This window comes from Branchiostoma belcheri, unplaced genomic scaffold (assembly GCF_001625305.1).
Source record: "Branchiostoma belcheri isolate BF01 breed outbred unplaced genomic scaffold, Haploidv18h27 scaffold23, whole genome shotgun sequence".
Classification (NCBI taxonomy): Eukaryota; Metazoa; Chordata; class Leptocardii; order Amphioxiformes; family Branchiostomatidae; genus Branchiostoma; species Branchiostoma belcheri.
Genome location: NW_017803824.1, coordinates 1,348,600 through 1,371,601, shown reverse-complemented (window position 1 = coordinate 1,371,601; position 23,002 = coordinate 1,348,600). Strand labels below are relative to the sequence as shown.

The 23,002-nt window shown below is 43.2% G+C and overlaps 6 protein-coding genes across 6 annotated transcripts in view; 3 read left to right on the top strand and 3 right to left on the bottom strand.

The window, feature by feature from the left end:
* LOC109470690 (putative bifunctional UDP-N-acetylglucosamine transferase and deubiquitinase ALG13) overlaps positions 1–4,194 on the top strand; it is a 60,630-nt gene extending 56,436 nt beyond the window's left edge. Inside the window, 1 exon segment of the mRNA XM_019769720.1 lies at positions 74–4,194. Coding sequence (XP_019625279.1) covers positions 74–1,546 — 1,473 coding nt within the window. The 3' untranslated portion in view covers positions 1,547–4,194.
* Positions 4,195–4,566: 372 nt separating this feature from the next.
* LOC109470552 (transmembrane protein 56-like) lies at positions 4,567–7,691 on the bottom strand. Its single transcript, XM_019769516.1, has 6 exons — positions 7,537–7,691; positions 6,871–6,957; positions 6,407–6,465; positions 5,835–5,926; positions 5,290–5,363; positions 4,567–4,849 (listed from the first exon to the last, which is right to left on the bottom strand). Exons 1-6 carry the CDS (start codon positions 7,689–7,691, stop codon positions 4,567–4,569), a joined length of 750 nt encoding a protein of 249 aa, XP_019625075.1.
* A 1,078-nt stretch (positions 7,692–8,769) lies between these two features.
* Positions 8,770–10,908, top strand: LOC109470695 (glycoprotein hormone alpha-2-like). Its single transcript, XM_019769724.1, has 4 exons — positions 8,770–8,922; positions 9,203–9,305; positions 9,960–10,138; positions 10,561–10,908. Exons 1-4 carry the CDS (start codon positions 8,824–8,826, stop codon positions 10,654–10,656), a joined length of 477 nt encoding a protein of 158 aa, XP_019625283.1. The 5' UTR covers positions 8,770–8,823; the 3' UTR covers positions 10,657–10,908.
* Positions 10,909–10,969: 61 nt separating this feature from the next.
* Positions 10,970–13,743, bottom strand: LOC109470685 (kelch-like protein 12). Its single transcript, XM_019769713.1, has 2 exons — positions 13,072–13,743; positions 10,970–12,632 (listed from the first exon to the last, which is right to left on the bottom strand). The coding sequence occupies exons 1-2, from the start codon at positions 13,725–13,727 to the stop codon at positions 11,531–11,533; spliced, it is 1,758 nt and encodes a 585-aa protein (XP_019625272.1). The 5' UTR covers positions 13,728–13,743; the 3' UTR covers positions 10,970–11,530.
* Positions 13,744–15,975: 2,232 nt separating this feature from the next.
* Positions 15,976–19,571, top strand: LOC109470551. Its single transcript, XM_019769515.1, has 6 exons — positions 15,976–16,265; positions 16,601–16,762; positions 17,410–17,475; positions 17,851–18,234; positions 18,635–18,881; positions 19,117–19,571. The coding sequence occupies exons 1-6, from the start codon at positions 16,164–16,166 to the stop codon at positions 19,398–19,400; spliced, it is 1,245 nt and encodes a 414-aa protein (XP_019625074.1). The 5' UTR covers positions 15,976–16,163; the 3' UTR covers positions 19,401–19,571.
* Positions 19,572–20,224: 653 nt separating this feature from the next.
* Positions 20,225–23,002, bottom strand: part of LOC109470697 (sodium- and chloride-dependent glycine transporter 1-like) — a 29,290-nt gene continuing 26,512 nt past the window's right edge. The window contains exon 14 of the mRNA XM_019769728.1: positions 20,225–22,848. Within this exon, the coding sequence (XP_019625287.1) occupies positions 22,669–22,848 (180 nt within the window). The 3' untranslated portion in view covers positions 20,225–22,668. The remainder of the gene's footprint in view (positions 22,849–23,002) is intronic.

Genomic DNA, 23,002 nt, shown 5'->3' with positions numbered 1-23,002 from the left:
TTTTAAGTGCATTTTGAATTTAAAGGATGTGAGCATGAATAAACCATTCTCTCTTTCCCTCTCTCTTACCCAGCAGCAGTACCAGCCTGCCAGCAGTACTGACGGCCAGACCAGCGGCAGCCAGCAGGGCCAGGAGGGGGAAGACCTGCAGCAGGAGGGGTCGGACCAACTCCCACCGCCCAACGGTCAGTCCCAGGACAAGCCCCTCCCCCAGGGCGCTCATGTCTACAGCTCCTACACCCATCCCAGCAATCAGCAAGCTGGCGATTACCACAATAGCAGCGCTGGGTGTGATTACCCACCGAGTAAACCTATAGCTAAGTCGTGCAGTGATGATACTAGTAATTCTAATGATTCTGTAGTAGGTAAGGATGTGTCCGTGTCCAGGAGTAACTCCATGACAAGTGTACAGTCGAGCGGTGACAGTGCTAGTATGAATGTACAGTATGGCAGTGACAGTAACGTTTGTGGTAGTAGTGTTTCCTCCTACGTGCACCCTTCTCCCAACACCCTCCAACAGACGTCTTCTAGCACTACAGTTGGTAGCGAGGACTCCTCCCCGGATTACACTGATTCCGGTGTTGCGTCCGAGGGTAGTGGGTCACAGTCCTCCATACCCCGTCCCACCAGCCTGGGCCCCGGGCTGCCCAAGAGGCATTACATGGAGCACCGCGGGTCCCCGAAACTGATCCCGGGGAGGTGGAGCACTCCCGAACGCTCGGGCAGTAGCGACAGCCTGAACCAGGAGGCGGTCCACACGGGTAGGCCGCCGTACGGGCCGAAGCGTGGCGGCCCACGCGACCGGCAGCCCGGTTTCTACCGTCCCTCTGGTTACTTCTCCGCGCGCCCGTACATGTCGCAGCAGCCCCCGCGCCGAAGTCAGTACGAAGGCCCGCCCCTGTACCACTCCCACCAGCTGTACAACCCTGCAGCAGTCCGCTACTCCAACGTTAACCCCCCGCCGCACATGTCCCAGCCTCAGCAGTACTACATGAACCAGTACGCCAATCCCTCCCGCATGGCTCTGCATGGCAGCATGGGCGGCCAGGCCGCCAGCATGTACGGCCGGGCAGCAGGCATGTATTCGCACCCCTCCCAGCAGTTTAATAACGTACCCCCCGGTGTTTCCTCCGTCACCTACCCCCCCATGTCCCCCAGCTTGCATGTACCCGGTGCCGCCGCCGCCTTGCATGCGCCTAACATTGCTTCCTCCCCTTCCGCCACAGGTCAGTATTACCCCGCCCAGGCCCCCGGGCCGGTGGACCCCAACCCGCCCGGCTCCCAGGGTCCCGCTCCCATCCCCGTGCCCTCCTCCAATGCTGCCTACTACACCGCCCACCCAGGAGGCGACATGCCCTCCCAGCAGCACTATGCATCGACGTACGACAACCAGCCCAGCTACCAGTACCCAGCTACAGTAGGCTCGTGGCAGCCTGCGCACGGCGGCGTTCCCTTATACGGCAGCCCCAACAAGGTCACGGTCGCTTATGCTACCAACTCTCCACCGGTAGGGTATCAGGGATACGGTGGGGGCCCTCAGATGTAGGGGGTTGTAGGAGGAGAACAAACCTAACCGTTAGCATGCCTTTCTTCAGGTCTCTGTTCCAACACGATGTTGTTGAAAAGAAGGTACCAGTTGTAATAATAGTGTTTCAGTGTTATTTATATGATAGCTTGTGGTTCCCTGTACATGTATGTTGTGTGTATAAAGGTTCGGAAAGCACATTCCATCCTCCCAGTTGCAACAAAACCAGGCATTGTGTTTGTGGGTGTTGCTTCGAAGCTGTGATGAACAGTTGGACACCTTATTACGACATTTTATATAACTTGAAGTTCTTGTTAAGCTGTAGGTGTGCCTGACCCTCCGTGAGAATTCTTGGCAGAGGTTGGTTGATGGTTATTGACACAATTAGATGTTATTAAAACTTTATGGATAAATTTCCAACTGTTTTTTATAAACAGCAGCTATCTGCCATTCTGTCTAAATGTTGATTAAACTCTAGGACATACCGTTGCTTATTTGGTGGTTATTATGTACACAATTAGATATTAAAACTTTATGCATAAGTTTCCAACTGTTTTTATATTGAAACAGGAGCTATCAGCCATTCTGTCTAAATGTTGATTAAACTCTAGGACATATTGTATGTTGCTTATTTGAGACATCCTTCACAAGCAATATAGAACTCCTCCTGTTACAAAACCCAGGCTGTGTTGCATGCAGTACCCTCGGTATGTCTTCTCATTATAGCTAAGCGATGCAGCATGTGCAGGAAAATAGCTGTATGTAATACTTTGGAAAGTTTCCGAAATTTCATTGTTCTGATGTCTACAGGCCAGGTTGGCTGGCATATGGCAGTCGAAGCTTTACTGTATCAGTAATAAAGTGTTGAAGCAATATTCAGGGTTGGAGTAAACACACAAACTCCCTACCCTGCCCATTCAACCAACCTCGAACAGGCATTCTTGTGGAGGGTCATTCCTAGCCTGAACACAGTAAGATTAAAACTGTTGTGTTGTCCAGTTATGAGAGGCTTGGCCTCTCTATAGACAGTGTTGTAGATGTTAGAGAAGTTGGAGCAATGCAATCATGGCCGGTGTGTGATCATGTAGCTGTTGCATTGTAGGTACACTATCCTCATTGGTCAGGGTCCCCAAAATGCTGTTTGCTGGCAAATCAAAACTAGTAACTGGCACTTCTTGAACAGTCTCTGAGCCAATTAGAGCTCTTGTTACTCGTATGACTTTTGGCCAAGATTCTACTGTGAGATAAGCACTGATTGGTCGGAAGCTACACCATACCAAGCCTTGTTGTTACTCTGAGCCAATCAGAGCTCTTGTTACTCGTATGACTTTCAGCCAGGATCTCACAGATTCTATTGTGAGATAAGCACTGATTGGTTGGAAGCATAAGGCCATACCAGATATGGATTGCAAGGTCTAGGAGTTTTACGGAGGGAAAATTGTAAAAAGTGACAGTTGCAGGTTGATTTGCCAGGTTTACTACAAACAGCTGCTTGGGTGTCTGACTAGTGAGGATAAGCACATGTTAGCACCTCCATACTGTGTACAAATGTGTAGAAATATTTAACATGTTAAGTTGGTTCTCGTCATCATATTGTATTATTGAAGCCTTAAATGCAATAAACTTTAGTTAGTGATTATTCTTATAGGTATGCTGTAGTATTTTCCTTCCAACTTCTCCAGAATGTATTATGTCTTTTGTGATTTAAAGAAGGAAAACCTCACTTAAGTTGTGTTAGTTAAACTTTTCAGCTGTTGATAAACTGTTTTAAAAAACGCTGTTAGTTTAAACACTGAAAGTTTATATGTATATGTTGTATGGCTAAGGAGGACATTTTGCTAGTTCTCCTCAATAAGAATGAACATAGAGCACAAGAGCAATGTGGAAAACACGAGTGAAACATGTCATGTTGATGAAGCTTACAGAGAGTGGACTAGAGTTGTGGCGTGTTGTTGCAGAAAGTGTATACTGTTTTTTTTTCTATCTTAAATATGAGGTAGTATTTTTTTTAGTTGCTTAATTCTCATCATGAACAAGCTTGAGTAATTTTGGTCATGCCTCCAGAGAGGAGCCAGCTTTATTTGTTGTTTTGCCTCTTGTAAAGAAAAAAAAATGCATGCGAAATGTTAAATAGAGAAGATAAAACGTATCACTGGTAAGAGATTCCAGATGAGTTTGCCCCGATGAGTGCCTTTGATTTGTTAATGACCAGATGATGATCACACCTTATTAATTTTAGGCAGAATCTGAGACCATAAACAGATGCTTTATTGTTGTTCTGCTTTTTTTTGTTTTGCTTACCAGATGGCTAATTTGTCGGCACAATATTTATTGCAGAAAATGAGAAATGAGATTGCTGCAGGAGATATGAAAGCCTTATTTATAGGGTGCAATAAGAAGAGATTATGTACAGATGAGAGCGTTTTTTGTTATAAGAAGAGAGATGTATATGAGAGAGAACATGAAAGACAAAGCAGTGAAGTCTTCTTTTTTTCTAAAACTTCAGTTTCAAGCCATTTATTATTTCCCTGTTGTTGTAATGTTGTTCTGGTGCGTCACTATTGCATGGAATGGCAGCTGACATCCTCAGCAAAAGAACTATTTTCAATACAAAAGTACAGTGCAAGTTGTTTTGGCTTCAATAAACTTTTCCATAGTACTTTGAGTGGACTGAGTGTCATGATTTGTGAGTACATTGTCAAGGCAGGGCTTATGAGTTACATGTACATGTAGGTACCCTTTGGACAAGACTTTATCTGTACCAGTATCAGTATACATGTAGCTGGACAGGTATAACTGCCTTGCAGCTTGGTTCTGTTACCTTTCCAGTTTATCTTTGTCTTTCTTTGTATAATATGGATCCCAAACTGTCGCGGCATATTTATGATGATTTATGCAAACTTCATATTCTGAATGATACATGACTTGTGATCTCTTTATCATACAAATATCATACATGTTAGTTTGGTCATATGGTTATTCAGAAAATTATTCTTCTAGTCCTCTACTGTGATCATACAATCGAACCAATGAAAGACAAGTTAGTCTTTCTTGACAGATACTATGTGTTTCACAAAGCCTTTACAAATCAGTGCAAACCAGTAGTAATTCAGACTGTTGAACAGTAGACAGCCAGAGACGTAACAGAGAGACACTTCAAGGGGCAGTTCGTAAAATTCCTCGCTTGTTGCCATCAGCTGGACCAGGTGGAAGGTCGCGATGGCGGTCACTGCGACACGGGCAATGAAGAAGGTCACCAACATGACGACACCATTTACTGTGTAGTACTTAGTGTTCTTGTAGCCAAAATCCAGAAGGAGATATCTGCCAAAGTGAGAAAGAAACAAAGTGATGAGCTAGTAGCTTTGACAATGTAGACGTACCAATTTGTCACTCACACTCACTCATATTTGTCAAGAAAGACTACATGTAACTAGCCTTTCATTGGTTTGATTGTATATCACTGTATACTATTGGTACAATTGCTATGAATCATACAACATCAATTCGTAGACAGTGAATTTTGTTTGGCCATGAACGTGCCAAGGAAGTACATTCTGTACATCACACGTACACTCTGTACTTTCCCAAAGGCACAAGATCGGTGACATTGCAGGGTTCGAACCCAGGACCTCATGGTTCCGAGCCGAACGCTCTGTCGTTACACCACGACACTTTTTACAGCAACCTCAAACTTTTGTCATTACTGTTACAGTAGTATACAGCTGAGAAAACGTCATATTGGGAGGGAGACTTGTATTTACCTAAGAAAGACACTTGGGTTGGACAGCTCCATCATAACAGTTGTGTTGCCGTAGAATGCCATACAGGGGTAACTCTGGGAGGCAAGAAATGGTGAGTAAACAACTCTTTAACACAGGACTGACTGCAGTTTACTTTTGCAGTATGACAATGGCTTTTAGCCTGAGTGTCAGCCTTTTTAGCTTTTGTCTGCTCCCCACAATGCGCTACTGGCCCTTTACTGAAAGCTAAAAAGGCTGACTTTACCATCAATGCTTGAAGAAAATTGCTGAGGACACTTCAAACTTAGTAGCCTGGGTGCCATCCTCCACAGTAGTTGCCAACTGGTAAGCTAGCGACATTGGGGAGTGGGCGAATACTACGGGAGATGGCACCCAGGCTACAAAGTGGGGGGTTAAAATCATCTTTATTTCAATATACATGTATATACAACATGACTCGTTGAAGTACACCTAGGCCAGCCCTTTATCTCATTAAGAGGAGGGCGCAAGGTTAGGGTACATGTACAACAAAATATAGCCTTGGTTAACTGAAGGATTTTACCTACCATTCCAATATATGCGCAGTACAGAGACATACAGTGGTGGGCGACGTATATCTTGATTGCCAGCTGTGTGTGAAGAGCCATCAGCAGAAGGTCTGTAAAAGGATGCCCACATACATGTAACTGTTACATGTACATGTAGCTTGGTGACAATAAGCTGGTTTGTGGTGACGTAAAAAAGTAAAGGCCACTAACTTTATAACAGTTCTTGTCTATATTCTCCAAGCAGATCATACAGTGGCTAATGGACACTCCCTTTGTCAATAGATACTGCCTTGCCACCGTATGATCTGCTTGGAGATTACATGTATTTCTTGTCTCACTCTCAGGGTGTTCTTGTTTCAGGGCCCTACAACATTGACAAATAACACCATTATTCACTCCATTAAAGGCTTAAATCAGACTAACAAACTAATTCAGATGTAGTTTCCCTTTAGATTTTAAACTTTGCACCCTTTCAACATAGCAGGCTTGGTGAATGTAACAAGTAGGGATATTTTCACTCATAGTATCGCATCAACCTACTACCAATGTCCTTGGTTATACACTATAATGTCCAATTTGCTCATATTCACCTGTGCATGCATATCCCATGTAAATAGATGCCACCAATCTGACCCCAGAGGATTCAAACCTGGTGGTGCAAAACGTAAGAATAATGGGCACCACCTTTACAGGTATTTCATGAGTAGTAGATATGAATAACACAAAAATTACACATAATCATAGCTATAGTCGCCTTCATAAAATTGGAATAGTCAACGAATCAGAACTGTGTAATAGTCAAGTATGTAACTTTTCGACCAGTTATATGATCTGCATTACAACAATTTCCTTACCACTACTTGCTGACTGACATACATACACTGAACATAATCTCCAAGCAGATCCTAGGGTGGCAAAAGACAGTATCCATTGGCCAGAGAGGGTCCAACACGCCACCTCTCTGGCCAATGGATATTGTCTTTTGCCACCCTAGGATCTGCTTGGAGATTCATTGAACAATCCCCAGGACAGATTTGAAATGGTGGTGACTCACCAGACGCCCCCTGGCGGCAGCTCTGTGCACGTGTAGTTGTACCAGGACAGGATGGAGGCGGGTACAGCGTGACAAATCACCTTAAAACTGAGGGAAAAGATATTTTTTATACCTTCGCCAACAAGGTTATGTTTTCAGTAGCGTTTGTGTGTGTTTGAGTGAGTAGCGTTTGTGTGTGTGTGTGTGTGTGTGTGTGTGTGTGTGTGTGTGTGTGTGTGTGTGTGTGTGTGTGTGTGTGTGTGTGTGTGTGTGTGTGTGTGTGTGTGTGTGTGTGTGTGTGTGTGTGTGTGTGTGTGTGTGTGTGTTTTACCACGATAACTCAAGAAGCTTCAGACGTCTTGTTATAAACCTTGGTAGGTGGGTAGGTCTTCATGAGACCTACTAAGAAATGATTAGATTTCGGGCCCCCTGGTGACTTTCCTACATACTGCAGCAGAACCTCCGGTTTTGATATCTCGTGATCTTGACATGCTAGGGTCACGAATTTTGGAGGGTAGATAGCTTGTGCGCTAGGGAAGATGTGACATTTGGGCCCTCTAGCAGCTTGTTCTGGAACTGCAGGGCAGTCTGTTTGAAACGTTGTTGAAGATAGATCGGTTTGAATTCGAATGGTTTCACGTACAAAGCGTATGTTGGGAAATGAACGAAGAAAACAACAGAACTCACTTATCGTCCACGGACACCTGTTTTTCCCGGGGAAAAGACCGGTACGTTACAGAGAATCGCCCGAAAATTTCCCGACTCAGACGAAACGCCAGTAGCCACGTTAGAAACGAGCAGACAGCGATCAGCTGCAGGGCATAGGTAGTTTCTATCGCCATCTTACTACCTTCGTTCTACACAATCTTCTAAGTAATGCTAACCACAAAAACCTCACAGAAGTGCACTGGTGGACTCTGCGCTACAGGTTTGAGCAACAAAGGTCAGCATAACACGCAGTCCAGGCCTGGTCAAATGAGATCAAAGTCCGAAAGGTAAAAATATCGCGTAAGGGGACTGTGGGCTTTAGTTAGATGTTAAAAAAAAATTAAGGGCTCTCAGTGGCCAATATTCAAATGTTGTCACATCGGCGCATTTCTGTAACCCTTGAGCCACACAGTTGTGCAAGCACTACAGCAAGGGGCTAGCCCGCTAATAATGTTGTGCGTTTGACCTTGCCACACTCTTTCTCATAGAGGCTGAGTGCTAAGCAGTATGTACTGTTCTAAAGTCTTTGGTATATATGGCCCGGCAGTGTCTTGAACTCAAGACCTACCGGTTATACAAAGCGAGCACTCTTCCCTATTGAGCTATTGCACCGATTCAAACCTCCTTGGAAATACCAGTGTTGCTATACATTTGTAGATCTATGACGCCACCGCCTAAGATCATAAACCGTCAAGTGATGATAATAATCTTGGGCTGTAAATAACGCCACCATGCGATGTGTTTTGGTACTTTTCAGATGCCTTACGTTTACATACTAGTACGTTACTAACAACGCTTTCAAATGTTTTGGACCACTCTGGTTATGTTACCTACGATGCCCAAACTTTGGATGTTAGGACACTAAATAAGTCTTGAATTGCTTCTAGATATGTAGCTCCATAACACAATGATTACATCACCCAATTGACATTTAAAACCCCTTCCCTTATCACAAGCGACAAACACAGATTCGTACTAGAATGGACTGAGTAAACTAGGGCGTTGTAATAAAAGCCACTGCTCAAACGTTGTAAAAATACGTTCATTGAAAATCTCTGCAGTCAACGCATCATTTTCACCGGCTAGAAAAACAAGTCGTACGGAATAGTTTGTGCTTATAAACCTGCATTTCTCCTCTGGTCTCTCAGCCACTGACGAAAGCTGGTGGATACCAGCTGAAACGTCTGACCGTTTCCAAAACCATATCCAGTTGCTTGAGTAACTGCTTTTTGGCAAGTCGTACGGAAACACCTGCCCGAAAGAAAAATGGCGCGTTTCATTCCACTGTTAGCCCTTCTGTCTGCGGCATTTTGTCTCGGCGTGGCTGGCGTGCTATCAACGGCTGATGAACGGATGCAGAATGAGGTAAACTGACACAGTTTAAGTGTCAGACACAACGTTTGCTAAACAGTACATTACCTTACTGTGTCCGCCTGCTAAATGACAGTTAATGTTATAACAGAATTTTAAGTCGTGATACTGACAGTAGTGATTATCTAGGATTTGTGACTTGTTTTAATCCTTATTTGTCATGTATAATGCTGATAAGTCTAAGATTTTGAATTACGTATATGTGTACAGAAACCGCAATTTAGCACTGGTGCTTTAAAGGTTTTTTTTTTAAATTGAATAAACCGTTCAAAAGGTAGAACCGTCGGACACCGGTGACGTTGCCAACCTGCAGATGGCGTCTGAGTGGGATCTGGCGCTCCACAGGGCCAGGCAGACGGACGATTGTCGCCTGGCAGGTACATGTACAGTACCGTCCTCGATATACAATGTAGTTATTAACCAACATCACCGTTACTATCGCGTTTCTAACCCGTAATCTAACCCGTTACTTTCCTGTTTACAAACGCGTTATTATCGCGTTAGAGTTGTGAAATGACGGAGTATTCGTAACCTCATGTGCGAAACACACTTTATTCTCAGTTTGTGTCCCCCAAAACGACTTACGTGTCCACGCACATGCTTGCAAAAATAGGCAGAACTTGTGAAAACAGATAGACATGGATTTACCGGTAAGTTTCTAGCGTTGATAGCCCATAAATTTTTGGTCTGACCTTTTGATCAGTACAAGAATGGTGTCTTAATAGCCTCTACCAGGCTTCGGGAGGCGGATGTAAAGAGTAGAAATCGGCCAAAGAGAGAGATAACATGCCAGGGAAGTTGGTCTGGTAGAGAGAACTGTTTGCAGCACCCGAACAGTTCTCTCTACCTGACCAACTCCCCTGGCATATTATCTCTCTCTTTGGCCGATTTCTACTCTTTCCGGCCGCCTCCCGAAGCCTGGTAGAGGCTAGTAGAAAACTACCTCCATGGTCTGAGGAAGATGGCATCCATGTCTTGAAGAGACCACCCTATTATTTATGGGTAACAAGACCATTTCCCATCCCTTCCAGGTTACATAAAGAGAATCGCGATGCCGTGGTGTCACACGGCCACCGTCCTCATCAACGCCTGCCGCGGACACTGCGAGTCGCAGACCTCCCTGTCCTCTTACGCCACCGTGCAGGCCTCGGGGGGACTGCAGGTCTCCACCACCAGGGCAAGCTGCTGTACCATAGCAACTACTCACCAGGTGAGCAGCGTGTTGGTGGCGTGGAAGCCAATCATCTCTCCCTTTTTCTCTCTCTCCCTCCCTCTTTCTCTCCCTCTCTATCCAAGTTGCTCTCTCTATGCCTCTCACTGTCACTCACTCTCTCTGTCTCTCTCTTACTGTCACTCTGTCTCTCATTGTCACACACATATACACTCTCTGTCTCTCTCCCTCTGTCTCACTCCCACACCCTCTCTGTCTCTCTCGTACAAGAAAAATGGAGATGAGTGGTGATTTTTTTGTCAAACCGCAAACATAAATGTAGGCTGTCACAGAATTACCCCCTGCCCCATAAATTTTGAATGGGTCTTTCGTTTATTTACTCTTTCCTGTTGTGTATTCCAATTGCTATATTTTCCAGTGCGCTTTTGTCATTTCGTCTTACTTGCTATCCCTCCTTTCAGGTGTCTTTCAACTTGGTGTGTTGGAACGGTGTCCGGACCTACACTATCGAGTCTGCTGCCAGCTGCACTTGCGGAGTTTGTGACTACAACCAGTAATGTTTGGGTCAGGGGTCAAATGCACCAGATAGACACTTAGGCCACAAGAAATAGTCATGCCTTCAGGTACCAGAGTTATCAACCCATTGCAAGGATAGAGGTACATCTACTACAGGCATACATATGGGCAATTATCGGTCTAGCTGCTTGAACAATGTCAGGAGTCCATACTTTTCTAAAAATTTTTATTATTTTTTAAAATGAAAAACAATTTAATCTTTGAAAAAAATAGTGCTTCAAAGAAAATACAGCTATTGCTATATTCATCAGTATTGTTATATAAAAAGTATTGTCAAGAAGATGTGACAGAACTTTGAGTAAATACAAGGTACAATAATTTTGTTAGTGTGATATAAGGGTGTAAACTAAGCTTTCTAGTGATATATAATTCAAGGTGATTGATTAAATATCAACAGTACTGCACTATAATCTATCTATACTATGCCCATACATAATCTTTTACCCTTCACTGACATACTGACATATGGATAGTGAATGTAACTGTAAGAACATATGCTAACAATACAATGCATGCAATAATTGGACATATTTCTTAAAGAATGTGTGGTCTCACAGACTCTGGTAAGCTGTGTTTGTATATCTGGTCACTTTGAGAAGCAAGCATCACATTCCAATAAAGGTCACAGTGCTAGTTTGCGTGCATAAACATCCGTCCAATGTGGGGCATTTGGCAAGAACTGGAAACTGTACAACAGTCCTGCACTGAAAGCACACTAAATAAAAGTATGACAGGTATGCTCAGGTCTGGAGAGACTACTATAAAACCAACTCAGACAAAGAAGTCATCAAAGTCTGCCTAATCTCTAGCATGTTCTCACGCATGCTCTGATGGGTTGCGAACTACCAAAACTATTCACCAGATGGTCCCCCCTGGGTTTGCTGCATCCTGTGTGTCGGCATGGCTGGTGTTCAGATATGGTAGGTATATAGGAGCCACAATGCACATAGGATCATACCTACACTGCCGCCCAAAAGGCAGCTCAGGCAGCTCTCTCCAAATATGTTCACGCCTGTCATACACAAAAACCTGTTGAAATAGGCTGGAGTCATCACCAATCAGGCATTTGTAGTTGACCAATATGTGGAGCATGTTTTGGAGTACAAAGAAAGCTCGATCTTCAATCTCTGGATCATTGTCCTCAAACTCTGGGGCTGGATGCTCAGACCAGCTGTCTGCTTCTGTATCGTACTCCAACATGTTGTAGAAGCCAGGATCCGTCCAGAAGATCTTTGTTCCCATGGCGACTACTGGACCGTATTCAACGTCCACTGTAGGACTGTAGTCTGACAGGGCTTTCCTGGACCACCGGTCTTCACTCGGGTCGTACCAATGCATTTCTGTATATGTGAAGAGGTAGATGCGCCGATTGCAGGATACTGCAAAGGCGACGTCCAACTGCTCACCATCTTCTGGCATTGCACAGTTGTGCCACTCATTTGTCTGCTGGTTGTATTTCTTGAACGCCATCTCTGGTGAAGTCACAAGGTAAAAAAGTCCATCGATATCCATAAGGTAGTCATTTGGTAACCATTCCATTTCTATAGGTCCTTCGGACACGGTCGACTTTTGTTCCCACTTGTTCTCAACATGGTTGTATTTACACAGATAGATGTTGTGTGAATCTGCAGCTAACACATAGATCTCATTATCGTGTGTAACCACACCATTATAGGTATATCCTGGTAGGTTGTAGTCACACCTGATGTACTTCCCTTCTCCTGGGTTCATCCACAGCATCTTTTTTGCATCAGAGTTTTTAGACAGCAAAACCATTTCCATGGTCATCATCCCAAGCCTCGGCTTCAGGTTGGGGTTCCTCTGTACCTCATTCCTGATGACCTCGGAACTCCCAGGATCCTCCCTGATCAGGGGGTGTTCCAAGATGGCTGTCGTGTCATCTGAGGTCAGCAGGTTGAAGCGGATGTGATGGAGGATGCTGGGTAGGTGCTGCAGTCTGTAGGGAACAAGGTAATGTTAAAGCCAGAGTTTTGGGTCATAATTTTCATCACCAGAAAATACTGGGATGTTGAATTATTTGACTAAACAGTCCAAAATCAACATCCATGTGCATGTCATCAATAGTATGAGGTTTCTTCAGTAATATTATGTAATTATCAGCTAACTTCATCAATAAAAGATACCTGTATAACTAGAAAAGTAACATTTGCAAAACAAATGCATAATATTTACCTTTGCATATGGTCTGCTCTGTTAATTCTTACTCAAACACATTAACAGATACGGTGACAGGAGCCAAAATCCAACACCAGTTACCATGGTGAGAGACAACTGGTTCAGGCCACTGACTAGGTCAGAGGTTACTGGAGAAGAAGAAGAAACTGAGCAAAAAGAATATATTTTCCTTTGGTAAACATAAACATAGTGATGCCCACCTGTCCTCCCTGCTGTGCTGCACCCATCTCACCACAGCCTCCCACACTTCTGTCTCCTTTTTAACCTCCAGCTCATCATGGCTGATGATCTCAGTCAGCTGATCCACACTCAGGATGCAGAACTCCTCACTGGAGGAAACCTCCACAAAATGCTGACATATATACTGTAGACAAGAGTTCAGAACAACATTCGCCCCGAAGACATCAGCAAACTTGTACAGGTCCACACAGGTGGAGCGCTCCACGTTCATGGCCATGTAGCTGCTGCAGGTGTCTCTCACATAGTCCAGCTGCAGGAGGTCGGCTGCCTGGTACAGGGGCTGCACTCTGTCCAGGGACACATGGAGGGTTCCCGAGTAGATGTAGCTCAGGATCTCCTCAAACATGCCTGCATCCAGACCCTGTAAAACGACCGTCTTCTGCCGACTTTCCGCCATGTCGCTTGTAAACATGGCTCTGAAGTAGGGGCTGGCCGCGGACAGAACAAGCCGATGGCAGGGAAACCGCCGGCCCTCGACTTCAAGGACGACATCCTGCAGTTCCCCTTCCTTCTGTAAGTCACCCACAGCTCCAAGAAACCCGTGCAGATAGCTCTCGTCTTGGTAGGAACGAGAACGAACTGAGCTGACGTGCGTTTCTTGGGCAGCGGCAGCCATGATGATGATGATGAAGGTGCTGTACCTCCCAAGGGGAACACTCACATTCCTTGATTGACTCACATATAAGGTCTCATTCATGAGTTTTTCCATACATTAGAAACCATGCATTAATGAGTGACTTACGAGACCGTGTTCCCTATGATCCTACATTAAATCAATTGATATCTTTCATGCTATGTTGAGCACACTTACTCTACGTCTCATAAAAAAATTGCCAACGACTTCTATACACACAATCCTGTTTTATGGGAATCACAAACTGCACTTAGCAGCTGTCCGCAAGAGGCCCTCCCGCGCTGCAAACCTACGACCGCACAACTCACAACAATGGACTGTGCACGTCCGACCTAGCGCGCGGCTGCCGACAATTACGTCCTAATTTCATCAGTTACAAACAAGCTTTCACCGCTTTGACGTTTTACATCAGTTGGGATGGCTAAAGGGAAAATTCTCACCAATAAAAACACGCGTTCATACAGCCGTTTAGTTTTTGACTTGGTACTCGGTACACTCGGAGTAATACATGAATGAGACCATAATCAACGTACATGTAATTCTCACATCACTGAGACGCCAAAGTAGCCTGGTTTAATACCAAACCTATTATAGCTCCCGAGTCCTACATCCTTTCCGCAAATAGATATAGGACTCGGGAGCTATAATAGGTTTGGTAACCAGGCTAACACCAAAGCCGACAAGGTAGTAAATGTAACAAAGTTGTTCTAGAACCCGTTTTTCAAACGAGTGGAGGTTCTGTAACATCCCATCTTTATTCCACCCTGGCACCCAGACGCTTGAAAAAATCCCGACATTTTTTCGCTGATTTGCGCTCTTTTCTAGTTTTCACTATTTTCTACGAAGGCCCACAACGACACTTCCATACACCTCTTCTGTGATATACTAATACATTCCATACCGCTTTTCCGCGGCCCTTCCATACCGCGCTGCTACCGCATTATGACGTCTATAATGTTTATGACACATGTTTGATTGATAAACACACCCCTTCTAAAGTTTGCAATGGTTCGGTTTGTCCTTGTTCAGTACGATTTGCACTGTACGAAAATTGGGTGAAATTACGAGTTGTTTGACCTGAAAAAAGCATAACGGTGATTGAGAAAGATTCTATAGATGCTAATGTACAGAAGTCTACAGTATTACTTCATTTCATCCTATGACAGCCGAGAAAATGAGCTCTTAAGACGACGGGTGATGACGTCATCTACGCGAAGAAGTTTTGGCGCCCAAAGTAGCTGATTGGTCCTGAGCGTTTATGACGTCATCCGTCGGAACACACCCCTTCCAAGTTTTAGAATGGAGCAGGCCACGGTTCGTTTTGCACCGGTCACGTGACAAGGCACCTTGTTCAGGACGATTTGCACTAGACGGAAATTGGGTAAAATTACGAGTTTTACGACAGAAAATAAGTGTAACGGTGATTGAGAAAGATTCTATAGATGCTAATCTACAGAAGTCTGCAGTATTACTTCATTTCGTCCCATAATAGCCGAGAAAATGAGCTCTAAAGACAACGGGTGATGACGTCATTGACCGAGGAAGTCCCGGCTCCCTAGGTAGCTGATTGGTCCTGGGCGTTTTTGACGTCATATAATATTTATGACATCCTCCGTCAAAAAAAGTACACCCCTTCCAAGTTTTAGAATGGAGCAGTCCACGGTTCGTTTTGCACCGGTCACGTGACAAGGCACCTTGGTCAGAACGATTTGCACTAGACGGAAATTGGGTAAAATTACGAGTTTTACGACCAGAGAAAAGTGTAACGGTGACTGAGAAAGATTCTATAGATGCTAATCTACAGAAGTCTGCAATACTGCTTCATTTCATCCTAAAATAGCCGAGAAAATGAGCTCTTAAGACGACGGGTGATGACGTCATCGAAGTGAGGAAGTCCCGGAGCCCTAGGTAGCTGATTGGTCCTGAGCGTTTATGACGTCATATGATGTTTATGACGTCCTTCGTCCGGAAAAAAACACACCCCTTCCAAGTTTCAAAATGGAACAGTCCACGTTTCGTTTTGCACCGGTCACGTGACGATGCAACTTGTTCAGAGCGATGTGCACTAGACATAAATTGGGTGAAATTACAAGTTTTACGACAGAAAAAAAAGTGTAACGACAATTGAAAACGATTCTAGAGTTGCTAATCTATAGTAGTGTACAATGTTACCTCATTTCATCCTATAATAATTGAGAAAATGGGCTTTAAAGACGACGGCCGATGACGTCATCGACCCGATGAGGTCACGGTGCCCCAGTGCACCCCGGCCTGACCAGGGCACGTCAGAGCGTTGCCAGTGCAAAGTGCTCATTTCACTTCTGAACTCCGTCGAGACAAGGACGTGAAAAGTTTTCTTGCTGTTCCAACAGCTTATTTTACGAATTTTTGACTTACTAGTATTCCTAGTAGTCTATCATGGACGTGTATAATATTGACTATGTCACGCTGAACGACAGCGTGGCCAAGATGCGGCTCAGGGAGAAGCTGCTAGCGGAACAGGGTGTCCAGCTTCCTAAGGTGAGTCATCTCGAGGTTGTAAAATGTATAAAAAGTGTCTTGAACTAAAATTGGGATGGACTCTGTAAGTTTTAACGGCTTCTGAAGTTGGGATGGACTCAGTTCTTTTTACGTTTAAACTTACAGTTTTTTTAACGACTTCTAAAGTTGGGATTTAGTACAGGTGTTCCGAAACTGTTTATAAACATACGGCTGATGTTCTAGAACGTATACCATCGCTGTAGTTCCTTCATCAGCTTCGGTAAAGCACGTGTGACCTATCAGTACTAGTACACATGTACTTGTTCCACGTGGATAGTGTATTTCTAACTCTTGTTGTCTAACATCTACCCCAGGCACCATCCAAGGCCCAGCGGGAGGCTGCCGTCGCCGCTGCCGCCGCTGTACCGGTTCCCCTGGCCGTCGCCGCCGCTGCTGTCGTTGCGCCTGTTCCCCTGGCCGTGTCAGAGGGGGACGTGGCGAAGCGGCAGGGACCACTGTCCCAACCTGGAAAGAAGGTACGTCAGCTACAATAAGACTGTTTTCTCTGCGTTAGTTTTTACTAGACGTATCGCACGTAAATCTAAGAGGCGAGTGATTAGTCCGGTTGTAATGAGAGAAACTGTTACTGAGTATAGTTTAGTACAGTAGCGCCTATTTACCAGACGTACACAATCCGTAAACCGGTATCTGTCCTTGGTGCTGATTTGATTATTCGAAGTATAGTCACTGTATATAAACTGTATAGTCAGTCACTGTATAAACTGTTGGGAGTATAGTATAGTTAAGTAGCACAACCCATTCACCGTACGTATACAATCCGTTGCGGTATCTGTCCTTGGTGCTGAATTGATCATTCGAAGTATAGTTGAAGTAGTTGACTGTAGCACATTGCAAAGAAAGGATTAGCGCACATTTACAGCACATGTGAATGAAGAATAGATTCACATCACATGCTACGAACACATGGTTGTAGTTCATGTATCTTGTTTCATGGCAAACATTGGGTTCATGTAAATTCTTAACAGACTTTTTTTTACTTGTGTACTCTAAAGTAACTTCAAGTTGAACTTAATGTAGACAATGTGATAAGAAAGACGCACATTAAAGTGTCCGCAGCGTTTAGTTAGTTGTTAACTAACCCTGCTGTTCTTGCATATCACAGGACACTAGCGCGAGTGAGCCAACTTTGGCAGAGTGTGTAGAGGTCCCGTCTTCTGTCCCAAACAAGGTGAGTTGTGATAGATATGCCAGAGGCGTCACCAACAATGTGGCTGCTTATAAATATGTATCGACTGAAAGCAATGGTTGCTGTGAACAGTACTTGATAATCCTCTTGTGTCAAATAATTCAGTAAGGTAAGTATGTCAAATAAACGTAACATGGGAGCTATTGGTTTATTTCGAAAAAAAAAATGTTAATCCTTGACCTCAGTAAAAGATGACTGTTTTGTCTTTACAAAGAGAACAACGATTGATTGATTGATTAATTGGTTTCTATGTTTGTTTGTTAGTTGGTTGGTTGCGGTATGTATCAGTTACACACATCTTGCAGAGTGTTTGCTGGCAATAAAGCTCATCCCATTCCTTTTTATTGTTGTGAACAGGGGACATCGGCACCAACTGTTCAGCGGGAGGAAACAGATGGGAACCGGTTGGTCAATAAGGAAGAAGAGAACCTGTTGATCAGTAAGGACGAAGAGAACCTGTTGGTCAGTAAGGACGAAGAGAACCTGTTGGTCAGTAAGGACGAAGAGAACCTGTTGATCAATAACGACGAAGAGAACCCGTTGATCAATAAGGACGAAGAGAACCCGTTGATCAATAAGGACGAAGAGGAGAACAAGTTGATCAATAGCGAAGAGAAGAACAGGTTGATCAATAACGACGACGAGAACCTGGAGCTGGCTGTTCAGCATCTTTGCTGCACAGCCATAAGGGATGCCTGCAAGGAGTTGCAAGAAGATCTAGAGGAGAGTCTCAGTAAGGAGGTGAGTTCTGGTCGATATGCAAATATGACAGGGGCGCCATCTACAAATGTTTCTGCTTTTGAATATACACATCGGCTGAAAAAAGCAGTAGTTGTGAACAATGTTATCTTTGATCATATCGTAACTATTAAAATAACAATTCATTAAGATATCTAAATCATGCATGTTAATTAGTGGTTAGAAAAAAGCTTTACACATGAGCTCTAGAGGACGATAGATTTTTTTACCAACAGGACGATAAAATATTGGTTGATTGATTGATTGACTGATTGATTGATTGATTAATCGGCTGTTATGCTATGGTTGTTTCGCTAACTGGTTGGTCATCGACTACATTTTGTATGGCTCCAGAGAGTTTACTTGCAGCAAAACTTATCCCATCTTTTCTACTTGTGAACAGGAGGAGGACGGGAAGGAAGAGAAGCTTGTTAGCACCACGCCGCGTCAGTACGGCGGAAAAATGCGCCTGGATCGAGAGAACGCAGATGAGAGGGAGAGATGGTTGGTGAAGACTCCGGAGATACTTGCTCGAAATGCCATAGAGGGAGCCTTCAAGGTACTGCGCGGTGAGATGGAACCAAGCTGCGACACCCTCTCGGGACAAAATATACATCTCCAATATATGTCTATCCGCGATGCAGTAACAGGTAAATATATAAAAGACTGCTTTGTTGAGATAAAAATACAGAAACTCGTGATTAGCCCCACCTGATTGCAACACTATATCAAAGACTTGTGCTAGCCCTTGTTTGAGTACTAAGGATATTCTAGGTTTTATTCTACATTAGGTCTTATTCAATACATTTCTTTTTTCTGTGTGTACTTTGCCATACATGGTACCATCTGCAACTGTCGAGCAATAAAATTCTTCTTCTATCACAGGCTGTGATGAGAATGATCAGGCCACCCAGCAGCCATTGCATCAGGAGAAACCAAGCATTGAGGAGGAGGCCTTGGAATGTGGCATCGAGCACAAAGTGACTGAACGTGAAGAGAAGATGGAGAACTTCCATGAAGAGGAGAACAACATCATTGAGGAAAAGGAGCAGACACAGCCAAAGACCAAGAAGGGGTGGAAAGCACGGGGTAAGGGGGCGGCCAGGAGGCTGGGAAGAGCCGTTAGGCGCCTTCTCACCTCGTGCTTTCGGTGCAGAGTCGCTCCGTGAAGCATATTTTTATAGAAAGAATTATTTTTTCGATGACAAAATGTCTTATATATGTATATTTTATATGTATTTGTGGTTTGAGAGTTGAATAGTGTGACTTCATCAATATCCAAGTCGGATGAAGTTTCATGCTAATAAGTTGTAAAATTAGTATGCATGCTGTTATGATTGATTTTGATTGAGTACTGAGCAAGACCGCTCAGGTGCTGTATTACCGCTGCCTTAACCCTTGTCCTGCAGAGCCCAGCGATTTTTGTTTTGCACATACAGTACCATCTATATAGAACTCTGTATAGGTACGTTTGGGGGGGTATTTCTCTTGCAACGCATTGCACCACGGCGAAATGCAACGAATGCTCAAGTAAAAACGTTGGGGGTTCGTGACCTAATTAAGACACGAAATTTTTGAAAAATACTGTGTTAAGGTATGCCAGCAGGACCAAGGTTTAAACTTGGCAGGTTCAGTAATTTCTGTGATATCTTGTGAAAGTGATATATTAGAATAAAAGTTGAGTGGAACGTTATCTTGTTTCATCGTGTCTTTGTCAAGCAGCATTTATAGGCATGGTAATAGTATTTTAGAAAGGCGTAAGTAAAAGACACTAAGCCAAGATTATAAAAGGATTTCAGTCTATCACTTATTCAGAAGTCAAAGAGCTACCCGTATTATGACCAAGAACAAGACAATACACAACTAGATGCTTTGCTGCAGTACAACTGAAAGCCACTAGCAGGCTTACAATCGGGCATGACCGACCTATGTATAATACTGCACTGGGAATCTGTAACACCACATATGGGCAAAAACAAGACAGACACATGTAATTTCCATTGGTAAACAATGGTTTATTCAGTTACTGCAGAGCTGTCCACTGGCAAGATTTTAAGCAATTCTGACATGAAACACCAAAACTACTTGGTCCCCACAAGCTTCAACAGCAGATTCCAGCAAGGCAGCTAAACTATGTACATTGTACACACTAGAGACACCAGATTTAACCAATGTGGTTGTTTTTAGTCACCATATTCAAAAGAGCTTTCCAACATTACACACTTCTCAGTATATGGTAAGGCTAATTTGAAGGCAACGATTTGTACTACAGTATCTAATGTTGGTTAGTACGGGACAAAACTGTTGTAGAGTATTGAAGGCCACACAAATCTATTGGCTTGTTAAAAGAAACTATTTGTTGCCAGATAAAAGTTGCAAAAGCTTTTCAAAAAGTTCAAGTTCCAATTCCTGGGCAATTTAGATGTTAGAATTTAGATCTTTCTTTCTTTGGCAACAAGAGTATCCGATGAACAAGTCATATACAGTGTGGTCTAAAAGTGCTGCTTAATGTGACTGTAAGCTCTTTACATGATCCAATATATTGTTGATCACCATTTGTAGGATTGTCTTATGTTCGCCATATCTGCAGTAACTATACATTTAAGTAAACAAAAAGTTGAAAACTTATAATAAGAACGATACACTAATAAAGATGTGAAGACCATGTCCTCAATAAATATGTTAAACCATTCAAAACGCAAGCTGGTTCACAGTTTTTACGCACAATGCATCACAATGCGCATGCGCATTTTTAAAACTGTGACCCAGCTTACTGAAAGCTATAGTGATACATACGACATATTCCTTTGCAAGATTACATTTCAGAGGTGGAATGTAAACTAATATACACAACTGTAAGAAAGAACTGCAATATTGCAAAGAAAGTTAACCTGGCTTACAGTATACTCTTAATCTAACCAACTACGTAACTTGTGCTCCCTTACACCATTCCTAATAAGTATAAAAATACCTGCACAGCAGCATTTGTATAAGACAACAATTTGCTATCTTCCATTCAAGATCTTATGCTTATTTCTAACTCAATTTGATTGAGAACAATATTTTGTGACAATCAACTAACTCTTTTCAAATGCTGCCCTAAACAATTGCAATGAAGTATTAAATAAGGCTGTACAAAAATCACCAGTGAAAAATACAATGCTACTGCTTTATGTATACATGCAACAAACTTTGTACAAATGGACCAAATTGAGTTTTTGGCATATTCTTTTTGGCATAAAGCAAAAGCATAGCAGAAGAAAAGATAAAATTTAACGAAATCTTTGGCCACTTTTTAACTCCTTCTTTTACGTTATCAATTGTATTTGCATTGCATTGCTATTAGTTTTTTTTACGCAAGATATTTCACTGGAAATGATTACCACGTGACTACTGACAATATAGTCACACATGATCGAAATCAGTCTAAAATTTGTCCAAATTCTTATCAGAATTTATGGATGAAGCTTAGTATCAGTGATAGCCAATACAGCAGCCAGTACTCAAGTGTTTCCATAGCTCTTTGAAGGCCTCTCTTCTGGCATTTTATATCATGCCCAAATTCTTTTACAAGCACGTGGGTACAAAAGTCTACAAATGGATGTACATGTCGCAAGACATCTATATTTTCTTCCTTGTGAGAAACAAATGCAGTGAAATGTTGTTCAAAATGACTAAAACACATGTACTACTTATCTACATGTACATGTAATTCTTCAAACAGACAAACATGTATACTTAGTCTACTGGGTGCCATTTCTCTTAAGTAAACCTGAAATGTGGTTGGTTGTCACAAGACCTTTTGGCAACTAAAAGTATTGCACTATATACAAATGAACAGTAGCAAGTGAACAAACATGTCCTTACACAAGAGTGAATCCGGGAAAACAATCTTTGTGTTGTATGGCAAAATATACATACATACAACAACCATATATTTATTCCTAAGGATATATTAACACAGCTGCCTTTGGCTTAGTTATAGGATGGTAAAGAAGATTTAAGATATTTCCTTGAGAGTTCAACAACAATATAAATCTAATACACCACCCTCACTCTCATTTGGCAAAACTATGGGCAATTATACATATTATACCAAGCAGGGTTCTCACCAGGATTTTTCACAGCGTAGGGGTCAGGTACAGAAAGTCGCGCTTTTGAATCCCCAAAACATGACCAAAGCAGGGTGTCTGGTTTTCTCCCAGAAATGTTGAGACTCATAACCCCCTGAGACACTATTTCTTACTTAATGAGGGATAGATTTTGTAAAGTTTTCCCTCTGTTATAGCTTGATTCCAAAGTTATATTTCCTTTTTTAAAAGATTAATGAAGGTCCTCCCCCCAAAAAAACATCCCTACGCTGGTCCAAATCACAGCGTAGGGGGCCCCTATGCTCAAATAGCCTAGTGAGAACTATGCCAAGTAGTAGCACACAACTTAAACAGTACTGATCCGCTCCATTGACTTGGAAAGGTCCACCTTTTCCTCGTCCGTTGGGACGATATCGACAACTGGAACGCCCTTCTCGTTCAACTCGGGTTCACTCAGGTCCAGATCGCGGTCTCGGTTCAGAGCCGGGCCCCATTCTGAGGTGGGCTGGGTGACTGAGCGTAGCCGCTGCAAGGTAAAACATTAACAGTGAGTGGGGACCATTCACAAGGTAAACAAGCTGCCAGGGGGCCCAAACTCATGTCACTTCTTCCTGAGTAGAAGAACTGAGAACAGCTATTTACCATGCAAAATTCGCAACCAGATCATGAGATATCAAAAC

Excerpts from the sequence above, each read along its gene's own strand:
- LOC109470552 (XM_019769516.1), bottom strand. The coding sequence starts at position 7,691 with ATGGCGATAGAAACTACCTATGCCCTGCAGCTGATCGCTGTCTGCTCG. Across the intron at positions 6,958-7,536 it reads CAGGTGTCCGTGGACGATAA|TTTTAAGGTGATTTGTCACG; the intron begins GTGAGTTCTGTT and ends CTTTTCCCTCAG. Across the intron at positions 4,850-5,289 it reads AACCCAAGTGTCTTTCTTAG|ATATCTCCTTCTGGATTTTG; the intron begins GTAAATACAAGT and ends TCACTTTGGCAG.
- LOC109470695 (XM_019769724.1), top strand. The coding sequence starts at position 8,824 with ATGGCGCGTTTCATTCCACTGTTAGCCCTTCTGTCTGCGGCATTTTGT. Across the intron at positions 9,306-9,959 it reads GGACGATTGTCGCCTGGCAG|GTTACATAAAGAGAATCGCG; the intron begins GTACATGTACAG and ends CATCCCTTCCAG. Across the intron at positions 10,139-10,560 it reads CCATAGCAACTACTCACCAG|GTGTCTTTCAACTTGGTGTG; the intron begins GTGAGCAGCGTG and ends CCCTCCTTTCAG.
- LOC109470685 (XM_019769713.1), bottom strand. The coding sequence starts at position 13,727 with ATGGCTGCCGCTGCCCAAGAAACGCACGTCAGCTCAGTTCGTTCTCGT. Across the intron at positions 12,633-13,071 it reads CAGCACAGCAGGGAGGACAG|ACTGCAGCACCTACCCAGCA; the intron begins GTGGGCATCACT and ends TGTTCCCTACAG.
- LOC109470551 (XM_019769515.1), top strand. The coding sequence starts at position 16,164 with ATGGACGTGTATAATATTGACTATGTCACGCTGAACGACAGCGTGGCC. Across the intron at positions 16,763-17,409 it reads TGTCCCAACCTGGAAAGAAG|GACACTAGCGCGAGTGAGCC; the intron begins GTACGTCAGCTA and ends TGCATATCACAG. Across the intron at positions 18,235-18,634 it reads AGGAGAGTCTCAGTAAGGAG|GAGGAGGACGGGAAGGAAGA; the intron begins GTGAGTTCTGGT and ends ACTTGTGAACAG.